This window comes from Myotis nattereri (genome assembly GCF_964212035.1).
Source record: "Myotis nattereri genome assembly, chromosome: 16".
NCBI lineage: Eukaryota > Metazoa > Chordata > Mammalia > Chiroptera > Vespertilionidae > Myotis > Myotis nattereri.
Window position 1 is genome coordinate 20,503,838 of NC_138091.1, and position 23,753 is coordinate 20,527,590.

A 23,753-nucleotide genomic window follows, 5' to 3' on the forward strand; every position below is an offset into this window, starting at 1 on the left:
TCCCCAGCCTCCAACACATGCTATGTGTTTGACACAGGTGAGCTGAGTGAGGACCAGGCACAGCGTCTTGATCCTTCCCAAGACGCGGAGGATTTACACCTTCATCGAGGGCTGTTCTCACTAGGACTGGCCAGGAGAGAACTGGGCACAAACTGGCCTTCGGCTCTTTCTTCCTTGCTCTGCTGACCCTGAAGGGGCTCCCTGGGTCTCTCTCACAGCTTGTATCCACAGAAAGAACTACAGGGAAATGGCAAGCACAGCTCTGACAAACAGCAAGGCAGTTGGTCTGATGCTCGGGGACCAGTACCAACTGGCATTTTCTTTTCCCTTCCTTGAAATCAAAAAGTCACTTTAATGCAGCAGTAGGACAGGCTGAGATTAGGTTAAGAAATGAACACTGTACCCATTTCCCAAGAGAAAATGCAAAGGAGTTTATGCATCAATTATTTCAGGATTATCAAATCACAGTCCAGTTCAGAGGCTGTGGGACAGGGTGGCAGGGGGGTACTACCTGAAGCCCAAGGACTAGGGAAGCAGTGACTGAAAGCTGTAGGACACGGGAAGGAGGAAACCTCAACTGCTCCCTCACAGGTAGCATGTGAGTACCTAGAAATGTATAGGAGAGGTCTGGAGTCAGAATGAAATTTAGGATGAAAGGGGCGGGAGACAGAATAGGCAAAATGAGGGGAATACCTTAGGTTTGGGGTCACATTTCTTGGAAGTGGCCCAGAGCTAGCAGATTAGAACCCTGGCCTCCAGTCTTGTTCCACTAACAATACCTCCTCTAATAATGTGCCTCTTCCCAGGGTACTTCTGACTGCCATCTCCAAATGGCCACAGTCATTCAAGTCAGTCATTCATACTGTGTATGCCCTGCATGTAGATGAAATCCTCTGAGGGGTAAGGGTTTGTTGTTTTTTTAAGTATGTCAACGAAAGCAAATTGCTATTTATTTATTTTTTAAAAAGTATTTTTAATCCTCACCCAAGGATATTTTTCCATTGATTTTTAGAGAGAGTGGAAGAGAGAGGGAAAGACAGAGAAATATCAATGTGAGAGAAACACATCAATTGGTTGCCTCCTTCACAGGGCCCGGACCAGGGAGGAGCCTGCAACAAAGGTACATGCCATGTCCTTGATCAGAATCAAACCCAGGACCCTTCGGTCTGCAGGCTAACCTCTATCCACTGAGCCAAATTGTCTAGGGCCAATCTGCTATTTATTATCAATATTAGCTGGCATAGTGGCCCCCCCCCCCGGCTGGTTGCTCAGTGGTTAGAGCATCAGCCCACAGACTGAATGATCCTGGGTTCATTCCCAGTCAAGGACATGTACCTAGGTTGCAGGTTCACCCCCTGTCCTCAATCAGGGCACCTGCAGAGGCAACCAGTCAATGTGGCTCTCTCACATCAATGTTTCTCTCTCTCTCTCTCTCTCTCTCTCTCTCTCTCTCTCTCTCCCTTCCTCCCTCCCTTTTACACTCTCTGAAAAAGCATCTGGAAAAGATATCCTCAGGTAAGGATTAACAACAACATCAACAACAACAATTATACTAGTATATATACTAGAGGCCCGGTACACGAAATTCATGAACTTGTGGGGGAGCGGTCCCTCAGCCTGGCTTTGCCCTCTCATAGTCTGGGATCGGGCCTAAGCTGGCAGTCAGACATCCCTCTCACAGTCCAGGGACCTCACAGTCCGGGACCCCTTGCTCCTTACCACCTGCTTGCAGCGGAGGCAGGAGAGGCGCCATTGCGCTCACCAGCTGTGAGCCTGGCTTCTGCTGTGTTGAGCATCTGCCCCCCTGGTGGTCAGTGCATGTGACAGTGACCGTTCTGCCAGTCGTTCCTCCGTTTAGTCGATTTGCATATTAGGGTTTTAGTGTGTGTGTGTGTGTGTGTGTGTGTGTGTATTAGCTGGCATCTTTTTTTAAAATATATTTTTAGCTAGAAGGGGTCAATGGGGGAAAGAAGGGGACATATGTAATACTTTCAGCAATAAAGATTTAAAAATATACATATACTTTTTTTTTTATTGATTTCAGAGAGGAAGGGAGAGGAAGAGAGAGAATCACTGATCAGCTGGCTCCTGCATGCCCCACATTGGGGATCGAGCCTGCAACCTAGTCATGTGTCCTGACCAGGAATCGAACCGTGACCTCCTGGTTCATAGGTTGATGCTCAACCACTGAGCCACGCTGGCAGGCAACTGTCATCTTTTTTAAGTGTCTGTCCAAGAATGCCTTCTTAAACCCTGGCTCTACCTTCTAAGAGCTTCTAAGTCAGACATCAATACAGCAAATTAACATGTTGAGAAGAGTAACATGCTAAAACATGGAGTAAGACTGCTTGTGAGGAAACTGCAGGAGAAGCAGGTAAAATAGGAAAATGTAGCCCCTACTTTTTTGTTACAGAATTCCAGAGCTGGAAGGGTCCATGCACTAAGAATTCCAGGATATTGAGTCTAGGACGCTGCTAGAATAGCAGAAAGAATTAGAAGCATAAAGCCCGGGGAAAGGCTAGAGTCCTTGGGAAAGAGATGAGGGAAGGACTGGTCTCTTCTGTGTTTCAAGCCCAGCAATGATTATTCACTCAAATATGTTCCAGCATGTCCTGCTGCCATAACCAGTGCCATTCCTAGACCCAGGCAAGGTGCCATCCTACCCCCAACAGGGAAGCAGCGCCAGGAGGTGGGGCTGCCCTGGGGTGTGGGGGGATAGGAAGACAAGGGTTGAGGGAGGGGGCCACAGCCCCGTATCCTCCCACTTACAGGAGACAGGCCCATTCCTATTGCCAAGCACACCAGGACTCCACAGAGGATGAGAGACCCAGAAAAATGTGTATAGAGACAAACAGAGGGGGAAGTAGGAAAAAGAATGGCGGGGCTACTAGGGAAAGAGAATGGGAACTTGCGGTATACAGAGCTGGCATAAGAAAGTCCCAAGACAAACAACTCTTTTGCCCTTGAAGAGCCGGGCTGCCAGGGCCTGTGGAGCCTCTATTTATCTGGTGCTGGACTGGGCTGGACTGAGAGAAAAAAACAATAGGCCTGTTTTCCTGAGCTCTTCCTGTGACCCAGAAAGCCCACACAAAGAGGAAGAGGGGGGCAAAGGCAGTGTGGTAGCAGCGTGGTACCAAGGCACAGTCTAGGGGAGGAGGCCTTCCACCTCGCAAAAGCTCAGCAGCAGCCACAAAGCCACACCCAAAAACCCAATAATCTAAGTGCTAAAACAGTGACAGCCATGCAAATGCAACCTGAAGCCCCATCCCGTAGTCCCACTACCAGCCAGGTTGCTAAGCCTAAACCCCTTCTATAGGAGATACTCCACCACCAGGGGAGAAGCTAAGGGCCTGTGAGATGAGGGGCAGAGACAAGGCTGCTCCAACAGTTCAAGTCCCACAAGGCACAGGCCTAGCTTACTCAGTAGTGGCAGAGATAGGGAGTCGGGGGATTAGTCTGGTAGAGGGGTGGATGCTTAAACATCCTTCAATTAGCTATGAGTAGCTACAGGCTATGTGTGCATGTGTGCACATGATAAAAAAAAATACAGAAAGGTGTGTGTGTGAGAAAGAGAGTGCATAAGAGGGGGAAATGGGAGTGGATGTGTGGATTGGAGGTAGGGAAGTGGCAAGGAAAGTTTCATTATGTCACCTCTTCCTTCCTACCCAAGCAGAGAAACCAGACACAGCCCCAAAGACACAACTGGTTCAGATGCCTGCCTTTCTCAACAGGAGTTGGTCCTCCAAGGCCCAAGTCAGTTCTCCATCTACCCCTAAATCAACCAGGGGAAGTATGCTGCATCACCCCCATTCCTACCCAACAGGGCTCAGTGTGGAAAGCAGGCCCAAAGCCAAAGCATGAAACAGATGAAATATTCCCATGGTGAGAAAGGAAGTCCTGAGCCAGTGATGACAAACCTATGACACGTGTCTCAGAGGTGACACGCAAACTCATTTTTTTGGTTGATTTTTCTTTGTTAAATGGCATTTAAATATATAAAATAAATATCAAGAATATAAATCTTTGTTTTACTATGGTTGCAAATATCAAAAAATTTTTATATGTGACACGGCACCAGAGTTAAGTTAGGGTTTTTCAAAATGCTGACACGCCGAGCTCAAAAGGTTCGCCATCACTGTCCTGAGCTCTTCCTGTGACCCAGAAAGCCCATACAAAGAGGAAGAGGGGGGATCTAGGAGAGGGATCATCAGAACACCTCTTCATTGGACCAACAAACTGGAAGGAAGACAAAGCGAAAGGAAGATTAAAACCCTCATCAGCCCAGCCAGAGTGGTTCATTGATTGTTGTCGTGTGCACGGAAAGACGAAAAGTTGCCAGTTGGATTCCTGGTCAGGGCACGCATGGAAGGCAACCAATCAATGTATCTCCATCACACGGAAGTTTCTCTCTCTCTCCCTTGCTCCCTCCCCACATCCCTCCCTCTAGGCATGTCTGCAGGCGAGGATTAAAAACAAACAAACAAAAAACCCTCATCAATCCCCCATTGCCCATCATGTCCAATAATAAACTGGACTCAATAAAGTCTTCAAAAAACTCCTTTCCCCAGCTTTCATCATTCTGTAAAACTGACTCTCCACTCTGCTCTGGGCTAACCCTATCTCTCACACTGTGGAACTGAACCAGATTCTTTTATTCTGGTTCCACACAGTGAAGTACTAGTACTTTGTTTAGCTATTGACTGTTATACATGTTTTGAAGTGTTTTTATGGAAATAGGGAAGAAATCAAGTAGGCTCCTGGAGGAGGGGGGAGGGGAAAAATCCAGGAATGATATGCTGGGGGAGCAGTAGTTTTTAAGTCACTCCTCCTGAGTTTCTATGCCAGGACACACACATGAACATACACGCTTGCAGATACAAACAAAGGCAAAAACAAGTCCAGACATGACACATACATGAACATAAATGCCATTCTAATCAGAAACCAGTCAGAGCAGAGGGACACTGCCTCAGCAAGGAGGGTAGAAGCAGTTGCCCTCCATGTCTCCATGCCAGGATCAGGGACCCTGGGCCGGTGCTTTATCCAGACCAGAGGTCTTCAGGGCTGCAGAGGCCCCCAGGAGATGGATAGCTGATACATGGAGGGAGATAGAGGGAGAGTGCAGAGGAGAGAAAGTCAGGCAGAGGGGGAGGGAGGGAAATGGAAGATGGACCAGAATTCAAGCAGCCTTGTGCTGGTTCTAAAATGGCCACAGGCAAGGCAGGAGACAGATGGTCCCTTCCTGATGCTGAGCTGGAGAAGTGGGAAAAGGAAAAAGGAAAATATAAATACCATTACAGTCAGAAATTTAAAAATAAACCCAAAAACCTAAAAGATAGACAGCTTGTTTCTGAAGTTCCGCCTGCCTCCAGAGCCTTCTAAGGGAAAATTAAGAATTGCAGGCCTAGGAGAACAACCCCTGCTCTCAGGTCTGAAGACTGCTGGCGGTCATTCTGGCCATCTCCTGCCCAGATTTGGCAGACGTTGCCAAGTCTTCTAGGCAGCTGAGGTGGTACTTCCCTTTTCCACTCCAATACTCACTTCCCAAGTCTCAACTTTTTTTGCTTGTTTTGTTTTGCTTTTATATATATTTTTATTGATTTCATAGAGGAAGGGATAGGGAGAGAGAGAGATAGAAACATCAATGATGAGAGAGAACCATTGATCGGTTGCTTTCAGCATGCCGCCCATTGGTGATTGAGCCCGCAACCCAGGCATGTGCCCTTGACCAGAATCAAACCCGGGGATCCTTCAGTCTGCAGGCCGACGCTCTATCCACTGAGCCAAACCAGGCAGGGCAAGTCTCAACTTTTTAAGTTCTTTGCTTTTAAAATGTTACAAGCTATCAGAGCAATTTGATCTTTCTGCAACCAGCAGAATCAATTTCATCACCTCATGGCTACAGCCAACTGCTGCCATCACCCAACTGCCCAGCACCTTACAAACCACACGATGCCTTCACAGCCATTATCTCATTTGCACTTCAGACCCATAGGGAAGCCAGGTGGAAATTATTACCCCATTTCACACATGAGAGAGCCAAGTCTCCGAGAAGCTAAATGTTTGTGACGGTGAAGTCAGAACTAAAGCTTGCTTAGTCTTCTCATGGCAAATCCAAGGAGGCTTCCCATAGTCCACCCCCTGGCTCTGTCCAGTAGATTCCATTTGTATCTCATCTGTGGGCCAAAAGGGTTCTTCCTCGGGCTCAGATCTGACTGCCTTACAGCTGATTATCCCAGGACAATCTATCTGGAATTTGCCAGTTCCCATCTTGGGGTCGTTCTGTTTCATGCTAGGTTGGGGAGGAGGCTGAGGGGCAAGAGCCCTACACTCTACTGGATTTCTTTCAGTTCTTCTAATCTGCCATGCCCTTTCTCACTTCAGGATCTATGCATATGCTGCTGTTTGCTCTTCCCTCCTTACCTGAATGTCCCACGCTCATTCTTCCAGACCTCGATGTAGGCATCACCTCCTCCAGGAAGTTTCCCTGACTATCCTCTGCTCTCACAGGACTCTGTACTGCCCCCTTCATGGCACCAATTACATTTTTGTGATTGACTCTTTAACTGGCTGTTTTCTCTGCTAGCCTAAGTTCTTGGAGGTCAGGGCCACATTCAATACCACAACCTGTTGAATAAAAATAAACATAAAAGAAGGCTGGTGTTATCTAGAAAAGCCTTCCCTTCTCCTTAATACAATGGCTTCTAACAATAATTTGGATTTATCACCATTCTTTCAAAATAATCCATGAATATTTACTTAAAAGCAATGCACTAAGTCAGCTACTAAATGTGAATCCTTTTTTTAAACAATAAATTTATTGATTTTAGAGAGAAAGAAGGAGAGAGAACTATCGAATTGTTGTTCCACTTATTTATGCATTCATTAGTTGCTTCTTTTTTTTTTTTTTTTTTTTTTAAATATATTTTATTGATTTTTTACAGAGAGGAAGGGAGAGAGATAGAGAGTTAGAAACATCGATGAGAGAGAAACATCGATCAGCTGCCTCCTGCACATCTCCTACTGGGGATATGCCTGCAACCCAGGTACATGCCCTTGACCGGAATCGAACCTGGGACCTTTCAGTCCGCAGGCCGACGCTCTATCCACTGAGCCAAACCGGTTTCGGCTAGTTGCTTCTTGTTATGTGTCCTGACTGGAGATCAAACCCACAACCTTGGCATACTGGGACGATGCTCTAACCAATGAGCTACCTGGCCAGGGCTTGGAATCCGGTTTTTTTTTGTTTGTTTTTTTTTAAATATATTTTTTATTGATTTTTTTACAGAGAGGAAGGGGGAGAGATAGAGAGAGTTAGAAACATCGATGAGAGAGAAACATCGATCAGCTGCCTCCTGCACATCTCCTACTGGGGATGTGCCCGCAACCCAGGTACATGCCCTTGACCGGAATCGAACCTGGGACCTTTCAGTCCGCAGGCCGACGCTCTATCCACTGAGCCAAACCGGTTTCGGCTGGAATCCGTTTTTATCATGTGACTCAGCACCCCCTAATTTATATATTTGGTATATAGATGTCATTAGAAAGTGGACTTTCTGAAAGCTGGGAACTCCTATATAGTTGGCAAAACCCAAATGGGAACATTAATAAGGACCCAAAGACCGTAGGAAGCAACAAGGTAAGAAGAGATAGAGTGAAGGCTTCCTGGAGGAGAAAGGAGCGAAGTATTCTGAAAAGGAGAAAGAAGCGGGCAGAGAATGGGGTGGTGAGGACAGAAGGTGATCCCACCTCTGAGGACAACTTACAGGAAGATTCAAAATTTTAAGAGGAAAATGCAAGGACAGATTTTATTTATTTATTTGCAAAAAGAAAGCCCGGAGTGTAGTAAAAATGGAATGGTATGAAATGGTTAGTGTTTATACTTCACCAAGGATCAGAAGGCCTGGGCACTCGTTCTAATTCTTTCATGTAATTTAGTCAAACAGCAAATTATTTAACCTCTCAGAGTTTCTTTTCCTGATCTACCCAAACTCATCTCACAAGAATTCATGGGTGTAAACACTTTGAAACCCATAAAATGCAACAAATTTGCATAGTTATTATGAAGAGACTGCCTCCCATAGAGCAAGGAAAAACTGTGTCAAACCTTCTGTTCATCAATGATGAATAGATAAGAGATGTGATACATCTATGATGGAATACTATTCAGTCATAAAAAAGATAAAATATTGCCATTTGCAACAACATGGATGGATCTTGAGGTTATTATGCTAAACAAAGTAAGTCAGATAGAAAACAAAAACTAAAACCATATGTTTTCACCCATATCTGGAATATTAAAAAAGGAAACAATTAAAAACAAACTCAGAGATATAGACAACAGATTGATGGTTACAGGGGGGAAAGAGGGTTAAATGGGTAAAGGGGATAAAATATTATGGTGTTAGATGGAAACTAGACTTTTGGTGGTGAGCATGCCATAGTGTATACAGGTATCAAGTTATAATGGCATACACCACCTAAAATTTATATAATGTTATTAACCAATGTTACCCCCAAATAAAAAAATTCACATGCTAAAACACAATAAAAAGGTCATTTACTAATAAGCCTGTTGGTGTTACTAGGATTTAGAGTAAAGAAGTGGCAACTAAGCAGAAAAGAAATAAGATGAAAAAGTAGAATTGAGAGGAGGGCAGGTGAAAGAGAAGGGAGAGAAAAAGATCTATGGCCTTGGAGGTAGGGCTAAAAGGGGCAGGGAAGAGGGGGAGTCCCTGGGAAGTAGACACTAGGGCAGGCAAGAAAGGGCAGAGTATGGAAGCAGGAGGCAGGCAGGGAAGCGGGGAAGACATCAAGGTCATTCAAGCTGGCAGACACCAAGCTCACAGAAGAGGGTAACAAAAATCAGAGGCTGGATAATAATAAGGCTTCTCACTGCTGGTTTTCAATTGGAGCACAAACAAATCATTATACCTCATTGCCAACCTCCTTCTGTGGGAGTCAGGTGTCCACAAATCCAAGGCAAAAGACTGGGGAAGCTTTATGACCAAGAAAACCCGTGACTTGTCTTACCACTGTATGCTTCTACTTCCAGATGGGAGACCAACCAGCTGCCATGAGAGAAAGAATGCTATGAAAGACCAGAGGACTATGAAAAGAGAACTGGGAAGGAATGGCCGTCTGAGCAGATAAAGGGTGGGGCCAGCAGGGAGGGGAATGGAGAACTGTCAGAATCAGACTTACAAAGGAAAACCAGGGTTAGTCTCCAAAGGGTGGAGACCAGATAGTCTCTGGCTCTGCCAAAGACTAACTCAGAATAAATTATAGCCCAAAGGATGTAGGTGAGACAGAAGGAACTTCCTGACCAACAGGATGGAGCAAATATGCTCACCCAACTTTTCAACAGGCCCATCTCTCCTCTTTCTCCTAAGAAAACCTCCCTGCCTGCATTCATATCAACTCTAGGCCCCAGGACACCAGTTCAAATATCAAGTGCCTACTAGACAGTAGAGTTTGGCAATGAAAATAGAAATGGGGTTTACAGGAAGCAGACATTAAGAACATGATGACACAATTACACAAATCCAACTATAAAAAAGTACAAAACACTATTAGAAAGATGAAAGGGAGGTCATGGTGGGGGAGGTGAGCCAGGAAAGGCCTGCTGGGGAAGTGATATTTAAGCTAAGACCAAAAGGATGAGAGTTAAGCAAGCAAAGGTCGGGTAGTAGGAAAGGCCCAAGGATCTGAGGTTGGAAAAGTCTCAAATCTCTAGGCAAGGCCTTGTGAGGAGCCCAGAGGCTCTAGCCACCCACCCAGGAATCTGTGCCTTTTGCCAAAGCACTTTATACATTTTTGTGCGAATGTCCTGTCTTACACATCAGAACAAAGCAATGTATCCCCATCAGAATGTTCCCAAGGGTGAGGCACTGGTCCCACCCCCTCCCCCACCCCCAGGCTCAGTGCTTCCTCTGGGTGGGTCCAGAGAGCCTTTACACAAAAGTGTAAGCAGGGCCAGAGTGATTGCCTAGCTACTGCAGGAAATTCCTGACTCAGGGGGCAGGACAAACAGGAGTTTCAAGTTCAGGTATTAGATTGTAAAGTTGCTCTTTCTTCCAATGAAGCTGGAAGACTCTCAGGAGATGGTAGAAGGCTCTAGGGCAGAGAAGGGGAGGTCAGGCTCATGGAATTCTATGCCCACACGTGGGGGCTCAGTGACTCACCCACCCACAGCCATTAAGCTAGAACTCAATAGACTGGGTGGTTTTCTCTTTCCCAAACAAAACACAGGAGAGGAATATTAACAGAACCCCGGGAGACACCCTTTCTGGGTGCTTTCTTTCATAAGAGAAATCAGGCAGCTACCACCTATCTAATGAGCACTTACCAGACCTACACTTGTATTTAACCCTCGCAACAGCTCTATTGGGTGGGTCTTGTTATCCTCATTTGACAAATGATGACAATGAGGCATAGGGGTAGTAATGATTTTGTCAGAGGTCACACATTAAGTGATAGAACTGGGATTTGAATGAAAGCCTGTCTACAAGGGCTATGCTTTTGGGGATGAATGATGATGGGGAAGGTCCTACCTTTGTGGCCCCTCCCTATCTTTAAAACCCAAGTAAAAATTTCCTTTCTTACAGGGCCAAGCCTCACCTAGTCTGACTGCTCTCCACTCAGCACTAAGAGATTCAGGAAACAGTCTCTAGAGTGAACATATTCTGAGATGCATACTTCAAACAGTCCTTTAGATCTTTTTCTTGTGTCCTTCCCAGATATCCAGCCGCATACCCCAACTTTATCCCCATCCTGAAATCTTTTTTTTAAATATATATTTTTATTGATTTCAGAGAGGAAGGGAGAGATGGAAACATCAATGATGAGAATCATTGATAAGCTGCTGCCTCCTACACGCCCCCTACTGGGGATCAAGACTGCAATCCAGGCATGTGCTCTTGACCGGAATCAAACCTGGGACCCTTCAGTCCACAGGCTGATCCTCTATCCACTCAGCCAAACTGAGATCTTTACACGGCAGGTGCTGCTGTTTCCCAGACCGACTCACACATCATCCCCAGTTACCCAACTCTGGCCAACCTCCTCCAATATCGTTTTTCTCAGCTCCTCCTTTGCCCAGCTTCACACACACAATCACCACCCCATAAGTTCCCTTTCCTTACATATACTACATTGCAAATCATGCATCAGACATTCAGATGTTTAAGTCAGTGTTGTGAACATAGTAAACACTCAAAAATTTTTAGGAAGGGAGGAAGGAAAGAAGGCAGGAGTGGACTCCTGGGTCTAGAAAAACCTTAGGTTTCATCTGGTCCAGTCGTTCTGGAAGGAAAATGCATCGGATTACCTGGAACAACACACACACCCGGCCCCACCCTGAATGACTGAATCACCTCCAAGGGCAGGGCCTGGGTATATGTAGGTTAAAAAGGTACCCGCGTAATTCTGATTCAGCCTGTGACTAAAAGCCACTGTTCTCATGCCCTTCTTCTGCTAGTGAGGAAACCATCCTAGAGAAAGCACTCTCATCCTGTAAACTAGAGATGAGACTGAAGCTGGAATCAGGTCTCCCAGCTTCTAATGCCATGCTCACTCCAAGTGTCACATTGCCTACGCTCTAATAGCCTCTACAGTCAGAAGGCCTCCAGCTAGGAGCTCTCTGGAGACTGCCAATTTTACCTAGTCTGAGGAACTTAGGAGGCCAGGGCAGGGGATCTGGGAAGTATCTGGGCATTCATCATTGACTTGTGAAACACACCTCATCTGTGCAAAATGACCTTGGACCCCAGGCTGACCAAACACATGGGAGCTCTTTGTTTCTGGTGGGGACTGGGCAATACAACGGAGTGGTTAAAGCACAAGAGTATTGGAAGTCAGACCTAACTAGCTCTGAGACCTGACCTACTGCTGGCACCTTAAAAATGTAAGATGGGCCCAGCAGGTGTGGTTCAGTGGTTGAGCATCGGGCTATGAACCAGGAGGTCAGAGTTCAATTCCCGGTCAGGGCACATGCCCAGGTTGCAGGCTTGATCTCCAGAATGGGGTGTACAGGAGGCAGCAGATCAATGTTTCTCTCTGTCTCTCCCTCTCCCTTTCTCTCTCTCTAAAGAAATCAATAAAATAACTTAAAAAAAAAAAGATGGCCAGTGAATGCTCTGCTTTAAACATAGGCACTTAAATCACTTTTTACTTTTATTAGTAACGGTGATGATAACCATATGCAGTCAGTGAGTAATACCATACTGTAGGATAACAGCTAAAAAATGCAGTGTTTCTAGGAGTGAGTAAGTAGAACATTTCTTCATTCAAACTTTGAGCACCAGGGTTCGGTAACAGGATCAGTCCAAGGAAAACAATCAACCTCAATGCACACACAGAATCACCACCTCATAAATACACCTCTGCTTACATACACTACACTGCAAATCACACATCTGGTATTCAGATGTTTAAGTCAGTGTTGTGAACAGAGTGCCCCACATAGTAGGTACTCAAAGGATTTTTAGGCTCAGTCTAAGAAAAGTCGGCTTCAGGTTGCGGTGAGAGGGACTGTGGCATGAAGGGCCATCAGTATTGGGCAGACCCTGGAGAAAAAAACACTATATGTGTGTAACCTCCTTCTGTTGTGCATAGGAGACAGGAAAAAAGACTATGAGTCCTTAAACTCTTCCTCAGTCCTTGGAATCCAACACAAGAACTGGTGATCTAGGGACACAGCCCTGTACAGTGGGCCCTAAGTTGTCACCCCCAACCTACTAGCTCAAGGCCTCTGTGGCCTGGATTTTGACCTGCAAGGCAGGCTTCTCCTGCCTTCCTTTCTTCCTGGGTGACTTGAGAGCCAAGCCTGTCTCTCCTTCCTTTTCTCCTCTTTCCCCATGAAGGTCAATGAAAAACCGGTAAATAGTGTGGACAAAGGAAAGTGAGGAGGCCAGGGAGGTCATTGACTTGGTCTAAGAAATCTAACTCAATTCTAGGTCATGCTTTGGGTCTATTCAGCAGTGTAGACACCACAGAGGGATACAGAGCCTGACCCAGCTCCAAACTGCAGGCTTGAAGGCCCAGAAGGGAACATTAAAGGGGCCTAAAAGGCTACCCATGGTTTCCCCAAAACACATTAGCAGTTAACCGCCTTCTTCTCTCCATCAGAATTTAGGTCTTTTCCATGGCCCATAGTCCCACATAAGAGAAGCATCCAAACTCACACTACCTGATATTAAAAACCTACTCCCTTTAATTGATGTCACCCACATATAAGCTTTCACAACCTAGAACAGTTCCTAAAAAATACACGTATACATGTTTGTTGAATAAAGCTTCCAGGCAGAAATATAGTACTCAGAGAACCCATCGAGTTCTGCTCTCCTAAATTAGATTAGGAGATGCGTAGTGAGAAATGAATGGACAGCTTCATCAACTTGTCCCCATCAGCAGCTCTACTGCCAGCCACTCACCCACCCCCAATGGTCTTTTTCTCCAAAGAATTCACTAGGCAAGTTGCCTTCTACATCTGGTTACTTTTCTGAAATTTGAGTGATGACATCTCTGTGTTCAAGGGGACCAGAAAGATGAGACAAAGGTGCTGTCCTTCTCGAACACTGTGTGCGCACATCCCTACCTCTGCCTCATACTGCTTAGGCTTTGGGGTGGCCCTGTTTGATTGATTTTTTTTGAAAACTCTTTCCTGAACCACTTAGAATGAAAGACCAAGAGCTACAGGCTTCAGCCACTTTCTTAAATGTGCCTTGAAAGAAAAAGTGGGTGGGTGGTGAAAAGAGAACATGAAAACCTTCCTTACAGTCTGGCTTGGAGCAGGCCCATTTTACCTCCTGAGGTGTGCTGGCAGACAAATAAAAGCTGTTAGAAGAGATACACGCCATGCAGAAAAGTAATGCAAAGCCTACATTCCTCTCCCCACCCCAAAAGAAGCAAAAGGTCACCTAGGAACTACTTTCCAATTTCATGAAAGAAAGCTGTCTAGTGCTCCACCTAACCTTTCCCTCATTTATAACAAGTTTACAAGAGGCAATACTGGAAATTTAGGTGAAAAACCCCACAATTTTTCAATGTGCTGTCCAGACATTGTAGGGTGTTCAACATCTCTGATCCCCAAATATTAAATGCTGTTAGTGCTTCCAAGACATGTGACAAACCTCCCTCCCCATTTCCAAACACCCCCTGGAAGGCAGTGCACTGAATAACCTGTATTGTTTTCTGTTGCAGTGCCAAGCACATATTAGGCACGCTTTGGTGCTTGTGGACTGAATCTAGTGGGAAAGGACAAGTCACAGGAATGTTCGAATCCACATCTCTTACCAAGCAGGTAATTACTGAACCCCTACTATGTGCTCGGCATTTTTGTAAGCACTGTGAGAACTCAATGGAAAATACAGATCTTAGTTCCTATACCTAAGGAAGTGATAGGAAAAAAACACACACCCATAAAATATTTTCAATAAGAGGTAATATATAACCAAATGCTAAATTGTAAGGTCTGTCAGAAGGTGGAGAACACAAACAGTGAGGACTAGCATAGGCAGGACAGTCTTCGTGGAAAAAGCAGCTGAGGTAACTCTTGAAGGAGGTGGAATTTTCTTCACTCAGCCCCTCCTGATCCTCAATCTGTCCCTGCGAGCACCGCTGTACATAGAAAACTCCTCCAAACCTATGGTTCCGGGAGCAGCTCAGCACTGCAAGCAAGCCCTTCAGATCACAGCCTCAAATGGATCCTGGCAGAAGAGGTTGTGAGGAATTTCCCATTCTTCTTCAGAAGACCAGCTAATGGCAGGCCTTTAAGGAGGCCTTCTCTTCCCAGAGGCAAGGCAGGGGTGCATTCCCTGCCACATGCACTGACTCAGTCAGACTCCGGGTGGAGGGAGTTCCCGGTTGTGATTACAGAAGCTCCCCACGTCACCTTCGGCCTTGTAAGATTCTCCTGCTGTGGGGACATGCACTTCCTAGAGGAGTCTGAGGTCCTAACCACCTCCTCTGTCAAAGGTTTTCTGCCTCCTCCCTTAACAACCATCACCATTTTTCTTAGGCAGAGAGTCCATTTCCTCCATTCATCTCTCTCCAACCACTAAGGCTCCTCCCACAGGCTGTGCCATCAAACATTTCTCCGTCTATCCCACTGTCTTCTACTCTGACACCCCAGGCACTGAAGCTGCTCCTGGAGTATGGCTCCTCCAAGAAGCCCAACCAAGACTGTGGTTCCCTCACCCCTGTTTCATTTCAAACATGCAAAATCAGTAACACTCCCCCTACACACCCTTCACTTGTACACAATGTAAACTGAGAGTATCATCTACTTATATACATCTAATGTCAGGAAGAATCCCACTTCCCACAGACCACAACCACCAGGCCTACTTGTACTTATTTCTGTGAGACTTACCTACCTTCCAATCCTAGCTACCACTTAGGTTAATGCCATTTAGTAATACACAGTCAGAGGTAACTACGTGAGGAGATGACTATGTTAATTAGCTTGACTGTAGCAACCATTTCACTGTGTATATCAAAATATCATGTTGCAGCCCTGGCTGGTGTGGTCCATGGTTAGAACATCAGCTCACACACCAAAGGGTCACAGGTTTGATTCCTGGGTCAAAGGTACATACCTAGGTTGCAGGTTCAATCCTCAGCCACGGTCAGGGCGTGTGCAACCAATCAATGTGTCTCTCTCACATCGATGTTTCTCTCTTCCCCTCCCACCCTCCTTCCCACTCTCTCTAAAAATCAATGGTAAAAATATTCTCAGGTGAGGATTAACAAAAACAAAACAAAAAAACACATCATGTTGTATATCCTAAATATATATAATTTTAACTTTAAAAAAATAAAGCATCTACTAATATGCCCTTCTCCCTCACAGGCCCTCTCCAGGCAACAAGCACATTCCTTCATGCACCCTCTGCAAAGCAACATGTGAGTCCACAAAACCCATACTCAGTGTTTCTCCCCTAACTAAATAAAAATGAGGGTCATATGAGTCATATGCCCTTACCCTTTGAAACAAATAATGCCCCCCTCCCCCCCCCCCCCCAGCTGCCACACACAAGTAAGGCTCAGAAGAAATCCTTTTGAAAATTCCACCCCAGCCCCTGGCTGGTTTGGCTCAGTGGATAGAGTGTTGGCCTGTGGACTGAAGGGTCCCAGGTTTGATTCCGGTTGAGGGCACATGCCCAGGTTGTGGGCTCGGTCCCCAGTAGGGGGCGTGCAGGAGGTGGCCAATCAATGATTCGCTCTCATCATCAATGTTTGTCTCTCTCTCCCTCTCCCTTCCTCTGTGAAATAAATAAAAGTAAATAAAAAGCATTAGGAGGAGGAGGAGGAGGAGGAGGAGGAGGAGGAGGAGGAGGAGGAGAAGAAGGAGGAGGAGAAGAAGAAAATTCCATCCCATCCTCAGGCCCCAAGCCCTTGATTTTTGACCAAATGTCCCATCCTAAGAACGGCCCCATTCCAGGGTCTCCCATTTCTCGTCATCACCAAACTCCACCTGCTGGTTCACTTCTATCTACTCCTTCTATGGCAATACCAGGTTGGTCTTCTTATATGTTATTTACTTCTCTCTCAATCAACCAACCAAATATTTCTGTCACGTAAAAAGTAAAGACAGCCCTAACCAGTTCGGCTCAGTGGATAGAGCGTCAGCCTGCAGAATGAAAGGTCCCAGGTTCGATTCCGGTCAAGAGCATGTTCCTTGGTTGTGGGCACATTCCCAGTAGTAGGTGTGCAGGAGGCAGCTGATTGATGTTTCTCTCTCATCAATGTTTCTAACTCTCTATTACTCTCCCCTCCTCTCTGTAAAAAAATCAATAAAATATATTTTAAAAAAAAAGTAAAGACAATTCTTATTATATGTTTTCATGTCATACTAAAGTTTTCTCCTACAGTCCTTACCATGGTTTGCAATTGTATGTGTATGTATTATATATGAATATTTTTTTAACTAGAGGCCCAGTGCACAGATTCGTGCACAGATGAGGTCCCTCTGCCTGGCCGGCAATCAGGGCCAATCAGGGCCATCTCACCCAGTCCCAATCAGGGCAGATGGGGGCTGGCCGGCTGGAGAGGGATTGCAGGAGGTTGGCTGGCCAGGGAGGTACCACAGGAGGGCTCCAGGGCATGTCAGGCCCGTCTTGCCCAGTCCCCATCAGCCAGACCCCAGCAGCAAGGTAATCTACCGGTCGGAGCGTCTGCCCCCTGGTGGTCAGTGTGCACCATAGTGACTCGTTGAGCGGTTGACCAAACAGTCCACTGATTGGTTGGACACTTAGCATATTAGGCTTTTATATATACAGATATGTTTTTATTGATTTTAAAGAGAGAGGAATGAAGAGGGAGAGAGAAAGAAACATGGATCAGAGAGAGAAACATGGATCAGCTGTCTCCTGCACACACCCTACTGGGGACCGAGCCTGCAACCTGGGCATGTACCTTGACCAGGAATCAAATCAGAGATCTCAGTGAATGGGACAACACTCAACCACCAGGCAGGGCTCATTCATTGATTATTTTATTAACGTCTCTCCTACTACCTACACTGCAGGAAAACCAATGATTATTTTGTTTGTCACTGTATCCTCTGTGCCTAGTTCTAGATCTTTCTTCAAACAGGATAGGAAATCCTTCCCACAGTTAGCAAGTACATCCTCAAAATCTCCCGAGGCTCCTTGAGTCACCATAATTCCATCACTTTCTTCTCTCCTTCCTCTACCATTCTCTACCCTTATAAAGCACCTCAAGTACCTTTCCAATTACTCTCTGGAGGAGCTTCCTGTAGATAGGAAAATCCCAGATGCAAGTCAAGGACTGGTTGGTTGGGAAAAGAATGGCAGGAAGAACAGGAGAGAGAAGACAATGAATGTTGGCTGTGGACAGGGTCCAAGTCTTCTACCAAGTGATGTTTTGTGTCTTTCTGTATTCTGTGGGCATTCAAGAAATGCTTTGAGAGTTGACTTATTAACCTGATTACTTTTGTTCTATTTCTTAAACCTAGGAAAGAAAAGACTGAGGGAGCTGGAGGATATAAAGTGTTTGCTGGGGGAGGGAAAAGACTGGGTTTCAAGATGACTGAGGATAACAGAAAATGAGTATAGTTCAAGGAAAACAAATTTAACAAGAAATTCCTCCAAGGTTCTTAGGCATTGAGGAAAGCAATAACAGATCAGAAAAGGGGAGCCTGCTGAACTTGCAAAGGCATTTCTTTTTAAATTTTTATTGATTTTTTTAGAGAGGGAGAGGAAGGGAAGGAGAGAGCGGAAAAAACATCAATCTGTTGTTCCACCTACCCATGCATTCATTGGTTGATTCTTTTATGTTCCTCAACCATGGAGCAAACCCAAAACCTTGGCATATTGGGTTGACGCTCTAACCAACTGAGCTACCTGGCCAGGGCACAAAGGCATTTCTTAAGTGGATGCTCCCAGAGCTCTGATTAAATAGCTTTGTACAGTACTGAGTACAATATTACATCCTTCCCATAGTACTGAGAGCCTGATTCTCAATACAGCAGACTGACAATGATTGGTGACTGACTGATGCAAGAAAGGATATTATTAACTTTCTCTGGCACAACTTTGGAGACAGAATGATTAGTCAGACAGACTCTCAGATGGCTTCTGGAGATGCTCCTCAGCCCCAGAACTGCTTTATATTTCTGGGTTGAGAGGTTACCACATTCCTTATTTATAGGCCTATGCGAAAGGTGCAAGCTTGCAAAGAGTGGTTACACACTTTCTGCCATCTTGTCCCCAAGATGACAACTGAGGACACTCTACCTATCCAAGCTGCGTGAGTTATCCTGCCTTTTTTTTCTTTTTAAAAAATATGGAACGCTTCATGAATTTGCGAGTCATCCTTGCATAGGGGCCATGCTAACCTTCTCTGTATCATTCCAATTTTAGTATATACACTGCCGAAGCGAGCACTGGTTACCTTGTGTTAAGCACACAGTTCAAAGCTGCAAGGAAAGGGCGAGGCTAAGTCTGAAATCAGGATTCCACACAGCACAGTGTCGACTGAGCTCCTGGGGCAAGCTTGAGGCAGTGGATCCGCTGGCTCTCTCCTCCTACTATCTTAACTGTCAAAACCTCACTTTTGCAAAGACCTTCCCCTCCATGTATCACTAAGGACTATGGCAATCTGTCCTATCCCACAGCATAAAGGGTGGTGGTGCCTCTGCCCTCGTTTGGGGGAATGGCTGAACATCTAGTTCCAGCAAAACTCTCTGCACTCTTCCTTCCTTCATTTTGCCAAGCAGCATTTCACTTCACTCCAAATGCCACGAGCTCCCCAAACGGCCCCACTCCCCATTTGCAGTTCTCTAAGGAAAAAGTCACTATTTAACACCATTTGTCCTGCAGTAGGAGGTCAGTCTCCCCATTCCCCTGCCGGAGGCATCTGTCATCAACATTTGGACAGCCAGCACATCAGAACACAGTAGCAGTCCCACGTTGCTCAGCAGCCTAGAAATGCATGCCCAGAACTGCCAGCTTTCCAAGTGGTGCTGGCTCTACAGTCTCATGAAGAGACAGGAGGGGGAAGAGACTCCTCCAAAGAACAGACACAACAACTCAAAATCGTTGGAAAAGAACATCTCCGTCAGCCCTACTACCTAGCAACAAGTCTCTCTTGACTGCGCTCCATGATATGATTTCAATACATCAACACTGTACTTAGCTCCATAGTTTCAAGGAACACTGCAGCCTAAAACTTCCAGCTGGTTGGACAGTAAAGAGAAGCTGTTTGATTTATTGAAGTGGGTCAACCAAAAGGAGCGATGCAAAGGAAAGAGGCCAGCCTGGGGTCTGCTCCCTTCTTGTCCCATCCACTTCCACGGATACTGGCCCTCCGTGAGAAGCCCCGAGTTCCACGTCAGAAGACTCTTCTGGAATATAACCAAACGTGGACACAAAAAAGGTTTGAAACAAGAGGCCCAAATTTTCTCTTCAATGATCCTAACTTTACTTCATGAGCATCGCTCAGATAGAAGTTTCCAGGACCCTCTTTACCACGAGACAAGGTCTGATTTCAAAACAACTCAGAAGAGATATATTCTTAATTGTGTGCATATAAACGAGTGGCAGGAGGAAGCCTAACAAGCATGACATTTGTTGAATGCTTTCTCTAAGCAAGCATTGTGCTAAGAGCTTTCACTTACTATAACATACATTTATTCAACAACCGTTTGAGCCCCCTTTATGTGCAAAACACTGTTATAGGCGCTGGGGATGCAAAAGTGAACAACAGTCACAATCCTAGCTTTCATTGTACTTACATTTCAGTCAGGGTTGATGAAAATATATAGGTCAGCTGGTGATATATACTATGAAGTAAAAATACAGCAGACTAAGGGGATGTTATATAAAATTTTATGTAAATATTAAGCAGAGGAGGGAGTGCTATTTTAGATACAGTTGCCCTAGAAGGCTTCTCTGATTGCCATTTGATAACAATTAACAACAATAAAAGTTAGTATATGGTCACTATGTGCCAGGAATTGGACTAAGTAGTTAGCATACAGTATTTCATTAGCCCTCAACAAGTGAGTTCAGTGCTATACTATCCTCTCCTACACAAATGAGGAAACAGAGCCTCAGAGAGGTTAAGGCTCTTTGCACAATCTGTAGCAAGTAAGGGAAGGAGGAGGAACAAGGCCAAGGTTTCAGTGAAAAAGCAGGACTTGAACTTAGGAATACAGCCCCATACTACTGTGCTGAGGGTGAAATGGAGCCTCGAAGAGGTCAAGTGTACCTGTGATTACAAAGCGGCAGGTACATCTGGCTTCCCCACACATGACTAAGAGATTAGTGCAATTCAATCTTCCCTAATATCAGACTATTACTCTCATCACCAGCTAAAAATCAAGCTTTATCTTGAAACAAGAGAATGACAATTTGGCCTCTTCAAGACCAGCTAATAAATGCTGAATATGTTCCTCTCGCATCCACCTCCCCAGGCCCCCAACGCAAGATGATATAAAGGGAAACATCTTTTTAAAAAATATATTTTTATTAATTTCAGAGAGGAAGGGAGAGGGCAAGAGAAATAGAAACATCAACGATGAGAATCACTGATATGCTGCCTCCTGCATGCCCCACACTGGGGATCGAGCCCACAACCCAGGCATGTGCCCTTGGCCAGAATCGAACCTGTGACCCTTGAGTCCACAGGCCGACGCTCTATCTCTTGAGTCAAACCAGCTAGGGCAATGGGAAACATCTTTGCTGTTAATTCTCTAGGTTACCAATTTCTCACTGGAAAACAGACAGGAACAGAGCAAGAGATGACTGAGCTAGTTGCTCCACAGTGCCACAGCAGCTCTCTGGGGTGGAGTAGAGGGGACAGGCACTGAGAAAAGGTCAGCATCAAGGAGGAAGCAGGCCCTTTCTAGCCCCATTTCAAAGAAAGCACAGCTCCCTCTCAAGCCCTGAGTACCCGGGTGGTCCTGGGGGGGGGATGCTTTATTAAGAAGCCTGAGGCAGGAAAGACAGAAGCACTTGGGAGCAGATCAGCGGCCTCTCTGGAAGGAGAGAGGAGAATAAGGCAGGAGGCAACTGAGGAAGGAGGCGAACATTGCTTCCAGCAGAAAAGTCCAGAAAGGAAATACCACATCCAAGGTCAAAGGGTGTTTGCAGAATTGCTGGAAATCTCAGGCTGAGGATCCAGGCCAAACTAGCAGAGGCGGCTACAGGAAAACAGAAGCCTAAGCAGAGTCCCATAAGGTTTAAACCAAAGGTCATGGTTTGAACTCACCCCTTTTTTATTGTATTTTAGTCACCACAGCCACAGAACCTGTAGCCAGAGTTAATGAACAACGAAAGTGGGAAAGGAAGAAGGGAAAGTGGGGACTCATCCCAGAGAGGAGCAAATCAAGGGGAGCCTGAATTACCACCTTATACCCTAACTGGCTTCACTTGAGAATCAAAGTTTAAACTGACCTTAAGAATCTCCCTGCTAAAGCCTTCAGACACTCTCCCCACCCAGACACACACAGAAATCCGATGCTCAGTCTCTCCCTCCTCAGCAACTTATCACCTTATCTCCAGCAAGTCAGGTCTCCTAGCCCAACATTGCACCAACCAAATTATGACCTGAATGGCAAGAAAATCTGTGTCACCTCGAGAAACCCAATTAACAACTGACTCTGTTCTCTTCAATTCCCCTCTCCCCTCCAGTCCTATCCGGGGCACCTGTGTGGCTGACCGCCTTTTTTTTTTCTTTCTTTTTTTTCTGATACTGGCCGTGTTCCCTGGCTAACTCCAAAGCCAGAAGACAATGTCAACGGCCTCCAGAGAAGCTAACCCAGAGACGGGAAATCCTACTCTCCCCACATCTTGGCCTGATGAAAAGGCTCGAAAGACACAGGACAAAAACACCACCTGGGTGACAGTCTGGAGTGTTCACCTTGAAACCACTCAATTGGCCCTGAAGCCAGAGCTCCTTATTGAAGAACCAAAAGCACACGAGTGCTCCTGAAAGCTCCCATAGGAGGGCATGCAAGCGCCCCGGGCGGAACAATAAATAGGTATTTCGAAGAAATTCCCACCCCTTTTCAAATGAGCCCCTCCCTGGAGAGGTCTTCGCGACCTCCCCATACCTTAAGCAGGTTTCCCAACCTCCTGACCGACCACATCACATACAGCATGTGGGGTGTGTGTGTGTGTGTGTGTGTGTGTGTGTGTGTGTGTTGCTGGAGTTTCTGAAGAGAACGAGTGCGTCCCCTCCTCCGCCAGTGCACTTGTCCTCCCTCGCAGCCCCACGGCTGCAGAGTTGGTAATGTAATATGCAGGGACCCTGAGACCGGAAATGCCTGGTTCTAGGCTGCTGCACTCGAAACACCAGAGAAGGGCTGGGGAGAGCTGAACGGGGGGACGAGGACGACGGCAGGCGGGGTGGGGTGGGGTGGGGTGGGGAGGCTGAAATTCCGACCAGAGAGAGATGCAATTCAGGGGCGGCCGAGGAGGATAAAGAGTGATGAGAGGCAGGCTGGTCAAGACAGTTGCAAAGTCAACATTCGAGAAACCCAGAAAAAGGAGGGGGAGGAAATCCGTGCCCTAAGTAAAGGCAAGGATTGAAAGAGGTTCATGAGGGGGGCGGGGGGGGGGGGCGGGCGAGGGAGCCAGGGAGGGGCACCATAATAAGGATTCTGCAGGTGATGGAGCTTAAGTTTAGAGGAACTCGAGGGTGACCATCGGACACCCTGAAGGAAGCGAGCCCGGAACCTTAGCGAAGGTAGAGGTGGCAGGGAAGTGTGGGGGCGGGGCCCCACAGGGTGGGGACCGAACTGGCTCCCCAGAATCTGCAGCGAGTGGAGAGAGGAGAGCAGAGGGCGGGGGCCCAGCCCCGGGGGGCGCCCGGGAAAGGAGCGGGGGTCGCCGAGGGGGGCCGGGCGGGCTGCCGGAGAGGGCCTCCGGGGCGCACGCGAGGCGGGCAGCCAACCCGCTCCCCTGCGGCGGGGACAGGAACCCGGGCGAAGCTGGGGGACGGCGCGCTCACCCGCAGGGCGGACAGGTCGATGTCGTCCAGGCTGCGGGCGGGGGCTGGGTCGCCCATGGCCTCCGCGGCGAATGGGGCCCCGGAGCCGCTCACGCTCCTGCTCGGCTATTCCGCTGCCGCCGTCGCCACTTCTCCCCCATCGGGGGATCCTGGGGGCGGACACCACCGGGGAAGGGGAGGGCCGGCGGGAGGACCGACCCACGGGCTGACAGGAGCCTTCGCCCGGGAGCCTGCAACCCGAGCCTGCCGACTCTGCTGCGCAGGCGCGGAGT

The 23,753-nt window shown here is 46.7% G+C and overlaps 1 protein-coding gene across 13 annotated transcripts in view; it reads right to left on the reverse strand.

The window, feature by feature from the left end:
• MINK1 (misshapen like kinase 1) overlaps positions 1–23,753 on the reverse strand; it is a 59,442-nt gene extending 35,689 nt beyond the window's left edge. For 11 of the 13 annotated variants that reach the window (XM_081109333.1, XM_081109330.1, XM_081109332.1 and 8 more), the window contains exon 1: positions 23,482–23,740. In XM_081109333.1, the coding sequence (XP_080965459.1) occupies positions 23,482–23,538 (57 nt within the window). In that variant the 5' untranslated portion in view covers positions 23,539–23,740. Of the gene's footprint in view, positions 1–23,481 lie in introns of all 13 variants that reach the window. The other 2 variants (XM_081109340.1, XM_081109341.1) reach the window with 2 other exon arrangements.